At 50.4% G+C, this 16,842-nt stretch overlaps 1 protein-coding gene across 3 annotated transcripts in view; it reads right to left on the bottom strand.

The window, feature by feature from the left end:
* Positions 1-1,809: 1,809 nt before the first annotated feature.
* Positions 1,810-16,842, bottom strand: part of DENND4B (DENN domain containing 4B) — a 59,024-nt gene continuing 43,991 nt past the window's right edge. For all 3 annotated transcript variants that reach the window (XM_081840825.1, XM_081840827.1, XM_081840826.1), the window contains exons 20-28: positions 14,353-14,783; positions 12,918-13,022; positions 12,075-12,250; positions 11,023-11,212; positions 9,733-9,978; positions 7,674-7,779; positions 6,156-6,321; positions 4,933-4,997; positions 1,810-3,395 (exon numbers count right to left, since the gene is read on the bottom strand). In XM_081840825.1, the coding sequence (XP_081696951.1) occupies positions 3,250-3,395; positions 4,933-4,997; positions 6,156-6,321; positions 7,674-7,779; positions 9,733-9,978; positions 11,023-11,212; positions 12,075-12,250; positions 12,918-13,022; positions 14,353-14,783 (1,631 nt within the window). In that variant the 3' untranslated portion in view covers positions 1,810-3,249. The remainder of the gene's footprint in view (positions 3,396-4,932; positions 4,998-6,155; positions 6,322-7,673; positions 7,780-9,732; positions 9,979-11,022; positions 11,213-12,074; positions 12,251-12,917; positions 13,023-14,352; positions 14,784-16,842) is intronic.

Genomic DNA, 16,842 nt, shown 5'->3' with positions numbered 1-16,842 from the left:
GGTGAAGCAGTGGGGGCCAATAAGCTTCTGCCACCCAAAACAGAAAGCGAGGGAAGTATTGATTTCCTAAACGGGCTATTTCTGGCAAGCCCCAGCGCCAAAAGTCTGGCAAGGTCATCCCAGGGGAGGCTGGCGATTCAGTTCCTGGCCGTTTCCCTCCGTCCCCGTTAAAAAACAAAACAACACAATTGAGGTTCGTTTTCCTGGTGTGACGTCCTCCGCCCTATAAGAACATGGAGTGTCTAGTCTCAGATGGCGGTCCTCCATGCATGTGGGGAAAGGAAGCCCCATTAAACACGGCGGGGGCGAATTCTGAGCAAACTTGCACAGGGTTGTGCTGGTAGACAGGTCTGGAGCCTCAGCAGCCCAGGAGACTCCACCAGAACTTGCCCTGGGTCCGTGAGCCAAGATTTCATGTTTCGCATAATGCTCTTGGGGGCGCCATTTTGAATCCCTCACTGCTGACACCAGATAGGGGAGGCCGGTCCATTGGGGCAGCTCCACCTGCCCACCTCCTTAATGAAGTCACATTCAGAGCTACAACTCTGGGAGAGGAATAGAAGGGTCTCCTAGCAAATCCCCAGGACCCTTTGTAATTCTGCGAAGGGAGCCATGACTGGCTAAAAGTGCTTTAAATGGACGGTGCGCTTGTGGCCTTGCAATCGTTCCGGTGGGCGACCCTGGCTCCCTGCAACCTCCTTAGTCTCCACATGGCCTTTGTGGAGGGAGGGCGAGGACAAAACCAGAATCAGTTGGCTCTTATCAACCAATTCCTCTTGCCAAGGAATTGTAGCGCTCAACCCTCAAACAACTACACTTCCCAGAATTCTTTGGGGGCAAGGCTGGGGGAGTCACGGCTCTTAAAATGGCTTTAAATGTATGGCACAGATGAGGCCTTAGAAACATTAAAAAACTGCCACTTCCTGAGTTAGACCCGTCAGTACATCTAGCTTGGGGGGGGGGGAGAGTCAAACCTTTGTCTCTCCCTAGACCAGCCTTTCTCAACCTGCAGGTCCCTAGATGTTGTTGGACTACAACTCCCATCATCTCTGAGCTCTGGCCTTGCTAGCTCGGGGTGATAGAAGTTGTAGTTCAACAACATCTGGGGACCCACAGGTTGAGACAGGCTGCCCTAGACACCCCTTGAATACAACTCCTGACCACTGGACATGCTGAGTGAGGTGGTGAAGTTCAGGAATATCTGGAGGGCCAGTGTTTCCCCATCGCTGCTCTGCATGGACTGGCCAGTAGCTCTCTGGGGTTTGGACACATCCCATCTTGAAAAGCTGGAGATGGGGTTTGGGCTCTGTTGCACTTACAGCAGGTGCTGCAATACAGAGTGGTGGTCTTTCCCCTAAAACGAATGTTAAGATTCCAGTCCTCATGGCTCCGAACGATCTAGAATGTAGGAAGTGGCTTTATACCTCCAGCTTGGATCACTGGGTCCATGTAGTTTACTTCTGTCTGTCCTGACTCTTTGAGACAGAATGGTTTAGCAATCCATCTCTCTTCCCAGAGAACTCTGGGAATTGTAGTTCTATGAGTGGAGCTGGGGTCTCCTAACAACTCTCAGCTCCCTTAAGAAACAACAGGTCCCAGAATCTTTTAGGGGAAGCCGTAACTGTTTAAAGTGGTCTCGCAGTATGTATGGGGACCCCACAAACACACATCCCAACCCATCAGGGACCACACATTAAAGCAGATCTTCGTGTTCCGTCGTCGCATTTACGGACTTGGGATCCCGAGGCGAACCTGAGCCTGGCCTCCTCTTGTGCCCCAATCGAAGACGCGTGTGCAGTACCCCGGAAGGAAAATACAGAAGCCTCTTTATTTACAGAACCAGGAACATCGAAACAGACAAACCAACAAAATGAAGAATACAACAAATAGGGTCTTGATGGAGATCAGCCTCCATATTGCACAATCCGAGCCCTGAGGAGAAAGTGGGGTGGCGGGACGACACGCCGGGTTGCACCGAACGTTTGTTCTGCTCAGACTCGCTGAAATTAACGGGACTAAGCTAGGCTGCACCTGCAACATACATTTAAAGCCCTACGATTCCACTTTAAACAGTCACGGCTCCCCGCACCAAAGCATTCTGGGAGCTGTGGTTTGTTAAGGGTGCAGAGAGTTGCACGGAGACCCCTGTTCCCCTCCCAGAGCTACAAATCCCAGAGTGGTTTAACCACCAACCTTTCTCCTTAAGGGAACTCTGGGAATTATAGTTCTGTGAGGGGGAAGAGAGGTCTCCTAACAACTCTGAGAAACCTTAACAAACTACATCTCCCAGGATTCTTTGGGGGGAGCAATGACTGTTTAAAGCTGTACGATACCACTTTAAATATGTAGTGCGGATGGGGCCCAACTTCATTAATTTCAACAAGCCTGAGCAGAACTTAGCTGGAGACAACCCTTCCCTTGGGGAAGGGGCTGGCAAAGCAGAGAAAGAGGGAGGTGGACTTGTAGAATGGGCTCTTCTACCCCAACCACCCCATCACCTGCTAGCGGGCTCCTCTTTTCGGCAGTTAAAGCAGAAGCGACGACAACAACAACGAAAAAGGTCTCAACAATAAATAAATTATAAAATAGCTCTCTCTCTCTCCGTCCCCCCCCTTTCCCACCCCCACCCAACTCCGGAAAAAAACAACACTGACGGTAAAAACAAAAAAACAAAAACCCAACTTGGCTTTGAGATGGGTTGCCCTCTTCCTGAATTGAACCCTGATGTGTCGTGGGAAGAAATGGGCAGACTTGCCTTCCAGAAAATAACACTGTGCACAAAAATATAGAGGAGCTCTGGGAGGGGTTGACCCGGGTGGGGAGGAAGGGGGGAGACGGGAGAGGGAGGGGACGGCGTCCAGGTGTTCTCATGCACGTGCAGAGTGCAGTGCTGGGACGGGAGGGATGGGGAGAGGGGCTCCCGAAACCTCAATATGCACGTGGTCCCTGAGACCCGCCGTCTCTCCACTGCCGGCAAGCGTTGGGATGCCTTGTCCCAGCTCCGGGGGGGACACAGGGACCAGAGGGGTCTCTGAGGAGAGGACGGCGATCGGCCTCTCGTTTCGGGGTCCCCTAGTCTGCCCCAGAGGAGGTCCTGCGGTGGCAGCGACCGGCTCCCGCCGCGATTTGGTTATCAGCTCCCGTTGTGTCCTTGGCGATTCCTATGTTTCAGGAATTGGAGGGTGGGGGTGCCGGAGGTGAAACGGCGGGGGGGAAGGTTGGCGGCGGCGGCGGCACGGGTGACCTCCGCTAGCATTCCAGGTTGGCCCCAAAGCTTTTCCGGCAGTCGATGGCCTTGGAGGTGAGCGGCTGGGCTCTCCATTGCTTCAGAGTCTCCTTCCCCATGCTGCTGGCCAGCTTAGAATAGGCAGATTTGTATTTCTTGTCGAAGTCGGCTGCAGAGAGGGGAAGAGGCAGAAAGTGAAGGCGCTCCCTCTTCTCCAGGTTTCTTCTTACAACAGTTCTCAAGCTGTGGGTCCCCAGATGCTGTTGGACTACAACTCCCATCATCCCTGAACTCTGGCCTTGCTAGCTAGGGATGATGGGAGTTGTAGTCCAACAACATCTGGGGACCCACAGCTTGAGAACTGCTGTGGGAGAAGCAGAAGGACCTGACAGCTGGATCTTAGCACCCTGAGAATTTCAGCTTTTTTCAGCTTTTTTCGTCTTCCTATTTTTAAATGAACACAGGCAGGTTTCTAGGCCTCATGGACACAAGGAAAGTGCCTTGAATTTGCACTTCAGCATCATGAGGATTTAGGAGGTAAAAGTCGACAAATAATTTTTTTAATCCTATTGTAAGAAGCAGTCTATATGGAAAGAAAAATGCCCCTGGGGCTATTTCCCACAAAAGAAAATAAATATGGGGGCAGAATGGGCTACATTAAATTTTTCTGAAGGTGGTTGTAAACCTTAAAAAAACAAGAAGAGAATGGATATCCGATTGGTTTCAGTATTGTCAAGTAAATGAAATATTTTTTAAAAAGATAGAAATGCAGAACAAAGATAAGACTTTGAAATCAAACTGTTAAGAGGGTAAGGAAAAACATATCTCAAAAATGTACAACGCAAGCACATTTTCAAACTTCATGGATGCAAAGGAAGTGCCAAAAAGATTATTGAGAATGTTAGGCTTTTTCTTTTGGGGGGGAAGAAATACAAGCAAGTTCCTAGACCTCATGGATGCAGCCTGTGTGGGTAATGACTTGCTGGGTGCGGAGATCTCTTTCTCACGTCCCCTGACGCTTGGACTACTGCAATGCGCTCTACGTGGGGCTACCTTTGAAGGTGACCTGGAAACTACAACTAATCCACGATGCGGCAGCTAGACTGGTGACTGGGGGCGGCCGCCGAGACCACATAACACCGGTCTTGAAAGGTCTACATTGGCTCCCAGTACGTTTCCGAGCACAATCAAAGTGTTGCTGTTGACCTTTAAAGCCCTAAACGGCCTCGACCCAGTATACCTGAAGGAGCGTCTCCACCCCCATCATTCTGCCCGGACGCTAAGGTGCAGCGCCGAGGGCCTTCTGGCGGTTCCCTCACTGCGAGAAGCAAAGCTACAGGGAACCAGGCAGAGGGCCTTCTCAGTAGTGGCGCCCACCCTGTGGAACGCCCTCCCATCAGATGCCAAAGAGATAAACAACTACCTGACATTCAGAAGACATCTTAAGGCAGCCCTGTTCAGGGAAGTCTTTAATGTGTGACATTTTAGTGTATTTTTGGTCTCCGTGGAAGCCGCCCAGAGTGGCTGGGGAAACCTAGCCAGATGGGCGGCGTACAAATAATAAATTATTATTATTATACAGACCACAGGCCCATCCAGCTCAGCAGTGCTTACACTGGCCGGCAGCAGCTCTCCAGACATCCTCCCTCTCTCCAAGTAGCTTGTGCCATTCAATCCCCTCCGGGATACAGGGGCCTTGCACTTACCAATGTCCACGTGGTCTCTGCCCAGAGCTGCCAGCTTCAAGAAGAGGATCTCGTGGTAAACACTCCTAAGGAGAAGAAGAGAACGAGGAGTGGGAATCAGAGGAGCGCAGAAGTCCCTGTGAAGGCGCCCATGGGACCGTGGGGAATTTTGTAGCTTGGCAACAGAGCACCTGCCTTGCATGGCCCCCACTTTAAACCCCAGCATCTCCAGGTATGGCTGCCTGAAACTGTGGCGAGCTGTTGCCAGTCAGTGCAGACAGCACTGAGTTGGATGGTCCAAGAGACTGAGAGGGAGCTCCCTATGTTCCTATTGAGGTTGAATCCTGGCAAGACAGAAGTACTGTTTTTGGGGGACAGGGAGCGGGTGGGTGTGGGGGATTCGCTGTTCCTGAATGGGGTAACTGTGCCCCTGAAGGACCAGGTGCGCAGCCTGGGAGTCATTCTGGACTCACAGCTGTCCATGGAGGTGCAGGTCAATTCTGTGTCCAGGGCAGCTGTTTACCAGCTCCATCTGGTACGCAGGCTGAGACCCTACCTGCCAGTGGAATGTCTCGCCAGAGTGGTGCATGCTCTGGTTATCTCCTGCTTGGACTACTGCAATGCGCTCTATGTGGGGCTACCTTTGAAGGTGACCCAGAAACTGCAATTAATCCAGAATGCGGCAGCTAGACTGGTGACTGGGAGTGGCCACCAGGACCACATAACACCGGTTCTGAGAGATCTGCATTGGCTCCCAGTACGTTTCCGAGCACAATTCAAAGTGTTGATGCTGACCTTGAAAGCCCTAAATGGCCTCGGTCCTGTATACCTGAAGGAGTGTCTCCACCCCCATCGTTCAGCCCGGACACTGAGATCTAGCGCCGAGGGCCTTCTGTCGGTTCCCTCATTGCGAGAAGCAAATCCCAACAGTCTGACTTAATATAAGGTGTCTTCCTCTGTGACTATTTAAATATACCCTTCATCCAGAAGCACGGGAAGTAGAATCTTACTTTCATCTTTAGAGGAGAGGGCCATGGCAGAGTAGCAGGACACCTGTCTTGCATGCAGAACGCCCAAGCTTCAATCCCTGACATGCCCAGGCAGGGCAGGGGAAAGACTTTCGCCTGAAACCCTGGACGGCCTCTGCCAGCCAGTGTAGGCAACACTGGGCCAGGTGGGCCCAAGCTTGCCGCAGGGACGTGCAGGAGTGGGTGGGCAGAGGGGCAGGAGACGAGAAATCGTACCTGGGCATGTGTGCCGTGCCGGACTGCTCCTTCACCGTGTCCAGGAACAGAGAGATGGCCTTGTGCATCTCGCCCATCCCGACCGAGCTCAGCACAGCCTCCAGGAACGAGAGCGAGAAGGGGTGGTTGTGTCGGCGCCAGGACTGGAGGCGGGTCGGGATGTTACCTGGGTGGGGTGCGAAGAAAGGCGGTTACGTGTCTGCAAGCGGACTTATGCATATTGCTTCGAGCTACTTGCTGCTGCTTAACTGTGTTGCACAAAATGTGGATTTCGTGCTGTTATTATTAGTTGTAACAGTATTTGGTACTCTGTGAATTTTGCACTATATGGGGTGTGAGAGACAGAGAGCGTGTGCCTAAGTATGTACTGTGTTTATGCACATCCAACTGTCGCGTGACTGCGCTAGGGATGGGCGATATTTATTTTATTGGTTGAATTTATATACCGCCCTATACCCAGAGGTCTCAATATATATCAATATATTGTCCAAAACCGGTCTGAAGTCCATATTGTGATATTGGTTTCATAATTGTTGACCTGGCAATACAGTGGTACCTTGGTTCTCGAACTTAATCTGTTCCGGGAGTCCGTTTGACTCCCGAAACCGTTCGAAAACCAAGGCACAGGTTCTGATTGGCTGCAGGAGCTTCCTGCACTCAAGTTGAAGCCGTGTCCGACGTTCGGCTTCTGAAAAACGATCACAAACTGGAACACTTACTTCTGGGTTTGTGGCGTTCAGGAGCTGATTTGTTCAGCAACTAAGCCATTCGGGAACCAAGGTTTGACTGTACAATTTATCGCAAATCATGATGTATGTCAGGGCCGGGCGATATATCATCCAAAATCAGTCTGAAGTCCATATTGCGATATTGGTTTTATAATTTTTGCCCTGGCAATATATTATGAATCATGATGTGTGTGTGTATGTTATGCAAAAAAAATCACAATGTGGGAAAAACCGTGAAGCCAGCCGATGCTTCTACATAGCTCCATCATTATTTCTGACATTGTAATATATCAATATGTGTGTTCAAGGCATGTGTGAGCGCGCATTGCCCCAAGCCCAGAAGTGGCAAAAAAGGACCCTAAAAAAGAGCGTAGAGAGGGCAGAAAAGGTGCAGAAACAGAGCCTAACAACCAACAAGCCTTTGCAAGTTCAATCTTGGGACATTTCTGCTGAAATATGAAGTAGTTATACAAGTTGAATGAATGAATGGATGGATGGATGGATGGAATAGCCCTCCCCTGCTGTTTGTCCCCAGGACAGAGAAGCAGACTGCTCTTGAACATGGAAGCTCCATTCCTCACGAACCCGGCTAGTGAAAGGCTAAGTGGGATCAAGCTTATCTAGCTCAGTGGAGTTTTCCTGCATAGCGAACAAACAAGACACACTGGGGGAAGCCTCACAGGACATGGCGGGGGCAGGCCATCTCCTGGTATGGTCCCTCCCCTCCCCGCAGCAACCCCACGGAAAGGTAACCCGTGGTCTTGCTCTTGCCAGAATCCACCGTTCTTACCGTGGAACCTCCAGAGGACGTAAAGTGGGGGGTAGCTGTCGGGGTCTGGCGTCAACACGTCCCAGACCAAACGTACGTTCACGAGAAGCCCCTCCTGAGGCAAGCCCTGCGGAGAGGGAGGGCAGTCATTGGGGAAGGTCAGAGAGCGCAAAACAAATAATCTGTCTTTCTATGTTGCTGTCCGCTCATACCGATCCCAAAGCATCTTACCGACATTAAATAACAATGGCGTAATGAAACACCACAGGTACAACTTAAGTCACATTGCATAATTAACCAATCAGTCAGTAAAACAATGGGCCGGAAGCTGAAATATAAGCCAAGTATCATAGTTGCAGTGTGTAAGCCTCGGTCCAGTATACCTGAAGGAGCATCTCCACCCCCATCGTTCTGCCTGGACGCTGAGGTCCAGCACTGAGGGCCTTCTGGTGGTTCCCTCATTGAGAGAAGCCAAGTTACATGGAACCAGGCAAGGGCCTTCTCAGTGGTGGCACCCGCCCTGTGGAACGCCCTCCCATCAGATGTCAAAGAAAACAACAACTACCTGACATTTAGAAGACATCTGAAGGCAGCCCTGTTCAGGGAAGTTTTTAATATGTGACATTTTAATGTATTTTTAATCTTTGTTGGAAGCTGCCCAGAGTGGCTGGGGAAACCCAACCAGATGGGCAGGGTACAAATAATAAATTATTATTATTATTATTATTAATATAAGCCGTATTGAGAAGCCAATGGTCAGAGATGAGGGGAGTTGGAGTCTAGCAACACTTGGAGGGTCACACCCTAGCTCCTCCCCAACCCTGGTAACAGAATCATGGAATTGTAGAGTTGGAAGGGACCCCGAGGGTCATCTAGTCCAACCCCCCCCCCCGAAATGCAGGAATCTCAGATAAAGCATCCAGGCCATATGACCATCCAATCTCTCCACAACTTCCCGAGGGAGACGGTTCCACTACTGAGCAGCTCTTACTGTCAGATCTCTTACGGTCAGAAAGTCACAGGACAATTTCTGGACAACTTGCTTTAGGGCAATGGGAAGGAACCAGAAGTTGCTAGACTACAACTCCCATCACCAGGGATGGCCAGGGCTAATGTGTGTGGCAGTCCAGCTACACCTGCGGGACCACAGGCTCACTGTGTGAAACATGCCCCAGCCAATCAGAGATCACATATCACATAATAATAATAATAATAATAATAATAATAATAATAATAATAATAAAATTTATTTATACCCCTCTCTCCCTGGCCAGAGCCAGGCTCAGGGCGGCTAACACCAATAAAATCACAGTAAAAACATAATAGGGGGAAAAGAGAGGGGGGGGGAGAAAAACAAACAAACCAATTTAAAATACAGGTTAAAATGCAATTTAAAATGCAGCCTCATTTTAAATAGCTGATAAATCAATACCATAAGGGGAGGGAAACATAAGGGTCACACCAAGTCCAAACCAAAGGCTAGGTGGAACAGCTCTGTCTTGCAGGCCCTGCGGAAAGATGTCAAGTCCCACAGGGCCCTAGTCTCTTGTGACAAAGCGTACCACCACGTCGGGTCCAGTGCTGACAAGGCCCTGGCCCTAGTTGAGATCAATCTAACCACCTTGCAACTTGGGACCTTCAAGGTGTTGTCATTTGTGGACCTTAAGGTCCTCTGCGGGGCATACCAGGAGAGGCGGTCCCATAGGTACGTGGGTCCTAGGCTGCATAGGGCTTTAATGCACTTTCAGAGGTGTAAACTCCCATCACCCCTGACTGCTGGGAGTTGGGAGTCCAGCAATTTCTGGAGGGCAACAGGCTCTGTGCCCCTGCTTTACACCTCTGCAATTGTATCTAATATATGATCCCTGATTGGTTGGGATGTGTGTCCAGGGCAGGGAGCCTCTGGTCCTTTAGATGTTGCTGGCCTTCCATCACCCATGACCACTGGGCCAGGCTGCCTGGGGTTGATGGGAGTCCAACAATGTGTTGAAGGGCCATAGAAGTTTCCCACCTCTCTTGGTCTAACCTACTTCGCAGGGTTGTTCCCGTAAGGATAAGGAGGGATGGGGAGATGAGTCACCTGTGGCGCTGACTGGAAGTGCTTGCTGGCCAGGAGCAGCTGGGGGAGGCTGCTGGGCAGACCCAGGCGCTGGAAGTACCACACCAGGTTCCAGTAGATGATTGGGTGGTTGTCCACCAGCTCCGGCTGAGACAGGAAGTCCCCTCCCTCGTTCTCCAGGAGGGTCTCCAGCTCCTTCCGCAGGACTAAGGGGCTCAGGTAGGCAAAGGCCAGGTGTTCCACTTCGGGGGCCGGACCCTGAGGAACCTGGAAGCGGGGTGAACGAAGCACAGGTAAGAACAAGGAAGGCGTCGCGACAGACGTCAACCCTTGCGTTGCTCTCGCCCGTTTTCAACTTTACCGCCGGACCCCACAATATAAAAAAGGGGCAAGGATAAAAAAAATGGACAGGTAGGAAAACTGGAAGCTGACTTATACAGAGGGGGAATGCTTGGTTCAGTGCTCTGGACGGAGAACCGCCTTCCGCTTGCCCTCCTGGCAAGCTTCTTGGGGCCGCATTGCAACAGTGGGAAGGGCCAGAGGCAACAGGAGGACAAGAGATTAATCTGAATTTCACCTCTGTAACAGTATGTTTCTGGCAGTTCTTATTCTTAACCGTAAGCAGGCTTAAGCCCCATCAGGTAAAAAGGTGGGGTATGAATAAATTTCTACATGCACACTCATACAAACACCAGGCAAGCAAGAGGCAGTATCAGATTTTGGTGAGGACTAGAAAGCTGATTTTTTAATTTTACTTTAAAGAAGCTAAATCGCAGGCCCCGCGCCATGCCCGGTAGGGATGGAACATGGCCATACAGCATCAAGCCAATGTTCCAGAAGCGAGTCCGCAGCATTTAATGCCAAGGGGGTGAGCCTGGGTTCAAAATAGGCCTGTCTAGCTAGAATGAGGGGAGGGGAGGGTGGGGACCACAGGCTCAGGGGCCAGATGCGGCCCTCCACATACACCCTTCGCTAGGCCTGCTTTGTATCCTAAGTGTTTTTTCCTGCAACTTGAAGCCACGGGTTCGAGTCCTACCCTCCCTTGAACCCTGATTATGCCCTCTGGCTTCGCTGGATGAGTCTATTGCCCGTAGCAGGAACTAGCCCCATCGCACAAAGGTGCTATTTACATGTGTTGCCCCACCCACTTTTGCCTCTGGCTCCGCCCACCACTGGCATCACGCGGCCCTCGAGGGCTTGCCCAAACGGGAATAAGGCCCTTGGGCTCTCCGTGTTGCTTCTCCTCTCATTGCAACTCCCCCGTTTTCTAGCTGCAAGACCCAGAAGGTTCTTCCCCAAGCCCATCCGCACCGGAGATTCGGTGAAGCCGTTGCACAGAGACCCAGCCCTGGACTCCCTTCCGGGTTCCGGCTCAGCTTCATCCAGAGACAGGCAGTGGGAGCGGTCGCTGAGGACCGGGCCCTGGCTCCCTGGGGCGGGGGCTTCACTGTCCCGCGGCCAATCGGAGGAGATAGAGCTGGTGTCCGAGGTGTCGGCGATGCTGGGGAGGCGGAAATGATGGAGAGAAAAACATCTACTCAATATATACGCCAACGTATTCTAGTCCTCCCCCGTTTTTTTGGGCAAACATGAGGACTAGAGCCTTACTTAAAAAAAGCAAGCACCAAGCGTCTTCCTTCAGCCCCGCACTCAAAACAAGCCAAGACAGCTAACCTGTTTCTCGGCCTGCATTGCAAGAAGGGAAAATCACATGTCCGTATGTGTAATAAATAAATCCCTGCACCTAGAAAACTAGAATGTTGGAGAAGATGCTGCTGGACTCCATCATCCTGACATACTAGATTTCTAGGTGCATGGAATATTTGGAGGGGTTTTTTTGCTTTTGTTTTTTGGACTTTTTTTTTTTTAAAAAAAGAGAGGAATTGAGCTCTCCTCTGAAGGTAAAAATGGCACAACCGAGACACAGAAGGCTGTATCCAACCGAGTTCTACTCCAGAGTAGACCTATTGAAAACGGACCTAAATTAGTCATGTCCATTCATTTCAACGGTTCTTCTTTGAAAAAAAAAGGCCAGTATTGCATGTAATTCCAGGCTGACCACAGTTTGCTGTTATTTGCAAAGGGCTAAACCTCTTGTCTCTGGAATCCTAAGAACAGTCTCAGTTCTCCAATTCTCTGCCAGCCATCCGCTCTGGCGCCACCTACTGGTGGCTCCCTGACTTTTGCCCCACCAGTCTTAGGAGCCTTTCATTGGTTGTAAGCATTGCCTGTCATTGCCTCTGGTGTCACCAAGTGGTGGGTCCCCTAAGTTCCGCCCCACCAGTCCCAATGGACAGCAGCCAGTGCTGCTGACCAGGCCACCCCTATAATGAAAGGGGAGTGGAACCGCCCGGGGTTCTGACCTGGGGGCTGCCTGGAAATCCTGGATCTCAATGCTGAGGAAGGGCACGAAGGGGCGGGCGCAGAAGGAGCAGGTGGTGTTCAGGTTGGAATCGTCTGAACTCCAGCCGGCCATCACCTCTTCGTCGTACACCAGCGAGCTGCAGGCCTGGCACCGGGAACAGCTAGAGAGCAGGACCTGAGGAAGATCAGGAAAGAAAGTTGCTTGGCAAAGGCCCATAGAATCACAGAGGGCAAAGAGTCGCTTGCAGACTGTCCGTTGAAATAAGACAGTTCCCGGCCTGCAAGCTTAAAGTCATGGCACACAAGGACAAAGCAACAGGGAGGGAAGAGGAAAAAAGCAAGCTCTGGCATTGGCTCTTGAAGAACCGGTTCTTATTTGTGGCATAGGAACAACTCAGGAGCGGGAGGCACCTAATGGAGCTCGTATTTCAGAAGAAGGTGGAGGACAGCGTTGTGTAGGGGTTACAGTGACAGGCTTGGACCTGCGAGACCCGAGTTCTAGTCTCTCTGCTCACCGGCTAACCTTGGACCATTGACAGGCCCTCAGACTAACCCACCTCCTGGGGTTGTTGCAAGGATGAATTGGAGTTGGGGCGGGGGGGGGGGAACCCTTGATTTCCTAGGGAGAAAAGGCACAGTAGAAATGTAACACTAAATTAAATGAATTTAAACAGTCCAGCTGCAGTGTTTTGAACCAGTGTTTTGATTGCATTGCAAATAACTGAGGCTTAATTAGGATGCTTGGAGAGTACACCTACAGCACGTTAATTTACGGATGGTGGAGAAAGGAGCTTTTGAGGGATGCAGGCAGAACGAGTCAGGGAGGGCAAGCTGGAATATACCTCAACGGCCGGAGACTCTGTCAGCAGATCGGTGGATTTCCGGAGGTTGAAACTGCACAAGGAGCTGTTCGAATAATCGTACTCGCTGCCCAGGGACACGGAACTCTGTTGCAAAGAAAAGTGGGGTGGGGAATATTTGTTGGAATTTTATAGCATAAATCGTAACAAGAAATAACGCAGGCCTCAAACGCAAACAGTGAATCAAGTAACCAAGCAAGGAGGAAGGGCGATAATAGGATCCCCGGTAAAGGCAACTCCCCATTTACATGGGGGTTAAGTCTCGAGGCAGCGCACATGTAAGCAAAATTGCGTTTATTGGGAACACAATTAAAGAGACCTGCAAACACCACAATCGCTCCCTCCAAACCTCCTTGCTCAAATTCCGACCCTCGACAGGCCTCAAAGGCCGGTGCAAGGGCTCATGGAATTGCACTTGCAACGGCTTATGGGATTGCTAAGCATAGGTTTTTTGCGCTCTTTCAGGGCCATTTTTGCCCCTTTTCATGCCACTTCCGGGTTTGTTTTTCATCTCCGCCAAGCTAAGCAGTTGGCTCCTTACCTCTCTCGCCCTGACCTAGCCACTGTGATCCACGCGATGGTCACCTCCAGACTGGATTACTGTAACTCGCTCTACGTGGGGCTGCCCTTGAGACTGACCCAGAAACTCCAGCGGGTGCAGAATGCCACAGTGAGACTCCTTTTGGGGTCTTTGCTGCAAGATCACATTCACCCGGTGCTATACCAGCTGCACTGGCTCCCGGTGGAGTACAGGATCAGGTTTAAGGTGCTGGTTTTAACCTTTAGAGCCCTATACGGCCTAGGACCCTCGTACCGTCTCTCATACTGCTTCTCCTGGTATGTCCCACAGAGGAACTTACGGTCTTCAAACAAAAACATCTTGGAGGCCCCGGGCCACAGAGAGGTTAGGCTGGCCTCGACCAGAGCCAGGGCTTTTTCGGCTGCGGCTCCGATCTGGTGGAACGCTCTGTCACAAGAGACTAGGGTCCTGCGGGACTTGACATCTTTCTGCAGGGCCTGCAAGACAGAGCTGTTCCACCAGGCCTTTGGCCAGGGCACAGTCTGACCCCCTCCTTTGGCAATCCTCACAGAACTCTAGCCCAATGGTTGCCATTAATCTGATTTGAACTGATTTTATAATGAAATGAAATGATTTTAGAATGTTGTATCATTTTACTGCTGTTAGCCGCCCTGAGCCCGGCTTTGGCCGGGGAGGGCGAGATATAAAATTATTATTATTATTATTATTATTATTATTATTATTACTACTACTACTACTTTGGCGAGACGCAGCCCTTGAACACACATAAATGAGGAGTTGCCTAAATAGGCCAGAAGCCTTTATTCCAAAACCTGCTTTGTTCCAGAACCACCTCTGGCACGATTACCGCGCAGCCTGCTGCTCAGGCTTCCCTACCTCGGAGGCAGTGGAGCCCGGGCGCTCGCGTGGAAGCAACAAGCGGCTTTCCAGCGGGCTGCGGCGAGGTGGGAGGTCCCGCTGCTCGGACCCGCGGCGTGCGTGCGAATGCTCCGCGGTGGTGCCGTGTCTCAGCGACGGCCGCTTGATGGGCGAGAGCAGCTGCTGGAGTTTGGCGGCTAGGCTTCTGCGCGGTGTGCCGCTCCCTATGCCGCGGTTTTCCGCCCCCGTGGTGGAGCCTTCCAACCGCCCCGGGCCTGGCTGAGTGTCCACGCTGCTCAGGGTCAACCTGTCGCTCTCGTCTGTCAAGAAGCTGCTGACGTCCGACAGGCTCCCGTCCTCGGAGCTCCCGGCCCGGCCTTGCAGCCAGTGGGGCAGGGCGGGGAGCGTGCTGCTGCCGCCGTGGTCTGTGGCGCCCAGGCCCTTGGTCGCTGCAAAGCAGGAGAGGACAGGAAAGGACTGATATGGGTTACAGCAGTACGTTTCCAAGCACAATTCATTTTTTTTTTTAATAATATTTATTAGAAATTTCCAATTACAAAAATAAAATAAAAAGAACAAAACATCCCAATTTAAAATCTTATTTTCAATAGCATCTTTCCAGGACTTCCCCTCCCCTCCCCCTCTTGTATTCCAATTCTTACAAATGAATTCAGCAAATTCTTATCCCAGATTTTGAACTTATTATCATTAGCCCAGTTTTAAAAATATTTTCCCATCCCCTAAAATCGACCTGTTCCCTTCCGTGCGTTCCCTCCTTTAATATACAATACAGATTAAAATAATCAAATATAATTAATTAAAATAAAATTGTAAAAATATAATTAAGATAATCAAATATAATTTTACACCCTTTGGATTCCAAATTTCCCTCCCCCCTTTCCCGGTTGCGTTCCCAATGTTCATCAGCGTCTGATGTCTTCCTGGAGCTCCCACATCTATCTAGGCCATAGTCCTTTACCAGTCATCTTTAATTTCGAATGTCCAATCTTGGAAGGAGTCTATCTCAAAAAGGCCCATTTCTTCCATCCAGATTTTTATATTTAGGAGTAAAAACTCCAATTTTATTTCTTAGACTTTTCAAATCTGGATGTCCCAAATGTTCCCACTTCCAACTTTATCCAATTCTTGTTGTTCTTGTTGTTCTTGTTAATCCCTCTCCTCCTTTTTTTTTTTTTCCTGCTCTCCTGCACAAATGTTCTAATTCCAAACGCTGCTAATTCCTCTGCAGAGGCTCTGTTATTCAGGAACAAAACATTATGCCAAGTCCCTTCCATTCTTCAACACATAAATCTATTGTCTCCTTTAGTGTGTTGACCTCTGTAGACAAAATAGTGTTCCATTCCTGCAGTTTCCCAGGAGATAAAAAGTTCTATTCAAGTTCCAAGCCAACAATACTTGTAATATCCCTCAGCTCCTCTAGGTAGATTGCAATAACTCAGTTCCCTTCCAGATCACGCCCACCAGTCAAAATAACTTGTTATTCCTTGTTTTAAGCAATTTGTATCCAATTTATAACAAATGTAACCGGCAAAGTCCTCGTAACAAAGTTCTCATTTTTGTTCTTCTGCTTTGACAGCTCTTTGACAGCTGTCAAAACCTCTCTTTCTCTTCTCCCGGTGCTCTCACAAATCGCTCCCAGGATTCCAGAGGGGGGGGGGGTTACTTTTTAATTCAATTCCACTTTTCTCCTCCAGCTCAGTCTTATAATTTTCCGTCGCGAAGTTAGTAACCTTGTCAAAATAGGGTTGCGCTCGATCTTAGTTGTCAAATCCTTTACTTTAACTCCTCTACGACGGGGGGGGGGGGCTGACTTCCTTTTTGCGCCTCCCCCACTCGCTCCGAATTTTTTGAAAAATTTATCCCCCTTTTTAGTCCAGGTTCCAATTACTCACGGGTTATTCTTTTAAGTCCAAATTTTCAATAGAAGAAGTCAGCGCTCTCCGTCGAATGGCATGCGGCTTCGCTCGGCAGGGGAAGCGGAGGACTCAAAGCACCCCCCCGTCACCTGTTCCGCAGCCTTTAAAAAGGCTCCTTCGCGGGTCGGGGGGGGCGCAAAAGGTGCCAGCCGAGTCACCATGTCCATGGGTTTCAGCGCCCATGGTTTTTGAGGGTCCCCGCGTCGCCGGCGCGGTAGGACCCAGCCCCTGCCGAGCAGGCTCCCTCCGGAGCTCGGAGGGAGTCCGCCATTCGGCGATGGCGCCAACCCGGAAGTCCAAGCACAATTCAAAGTGTTGGTGCTGACCTTTAAAGCCCTAAACGGCCTCAGTCCAGTATACCTGAAGGAACATGTCCACCCTCATCATTCTGCCCGGACACTGAGGTCCAGCTCCGAGGGCCTTCTGGCGGTTCCCTCCCCACAAGAAGTGAGGTTACAGGGAACCAGACAGAGGGCCTTCTCGGTAGTGGCACCTGCCCTGTGGAATGCCTTCCCACCAGATGTCAAAGAGATAAACAACTATATGACTTTTAGAAGACATCTGAAGGCAT

The sequence above is a fragment of the Podarcis erhardii genome (genome assembly GCF_964252035.2).
Source record: "Podarcis erhardii genome assembly, chromosome: 15".
NCBI lineage: Eukaryota > Metazoa > Chordata > Lepidosauria > Squamata > Lacertidae > Podarcis > Podarcis erhardii.
The sequence above is the reverse complement of the archived record's forward strand: the minus strand, read 5'-3'. Positions and strand labels throughout refer to the sequence as shown.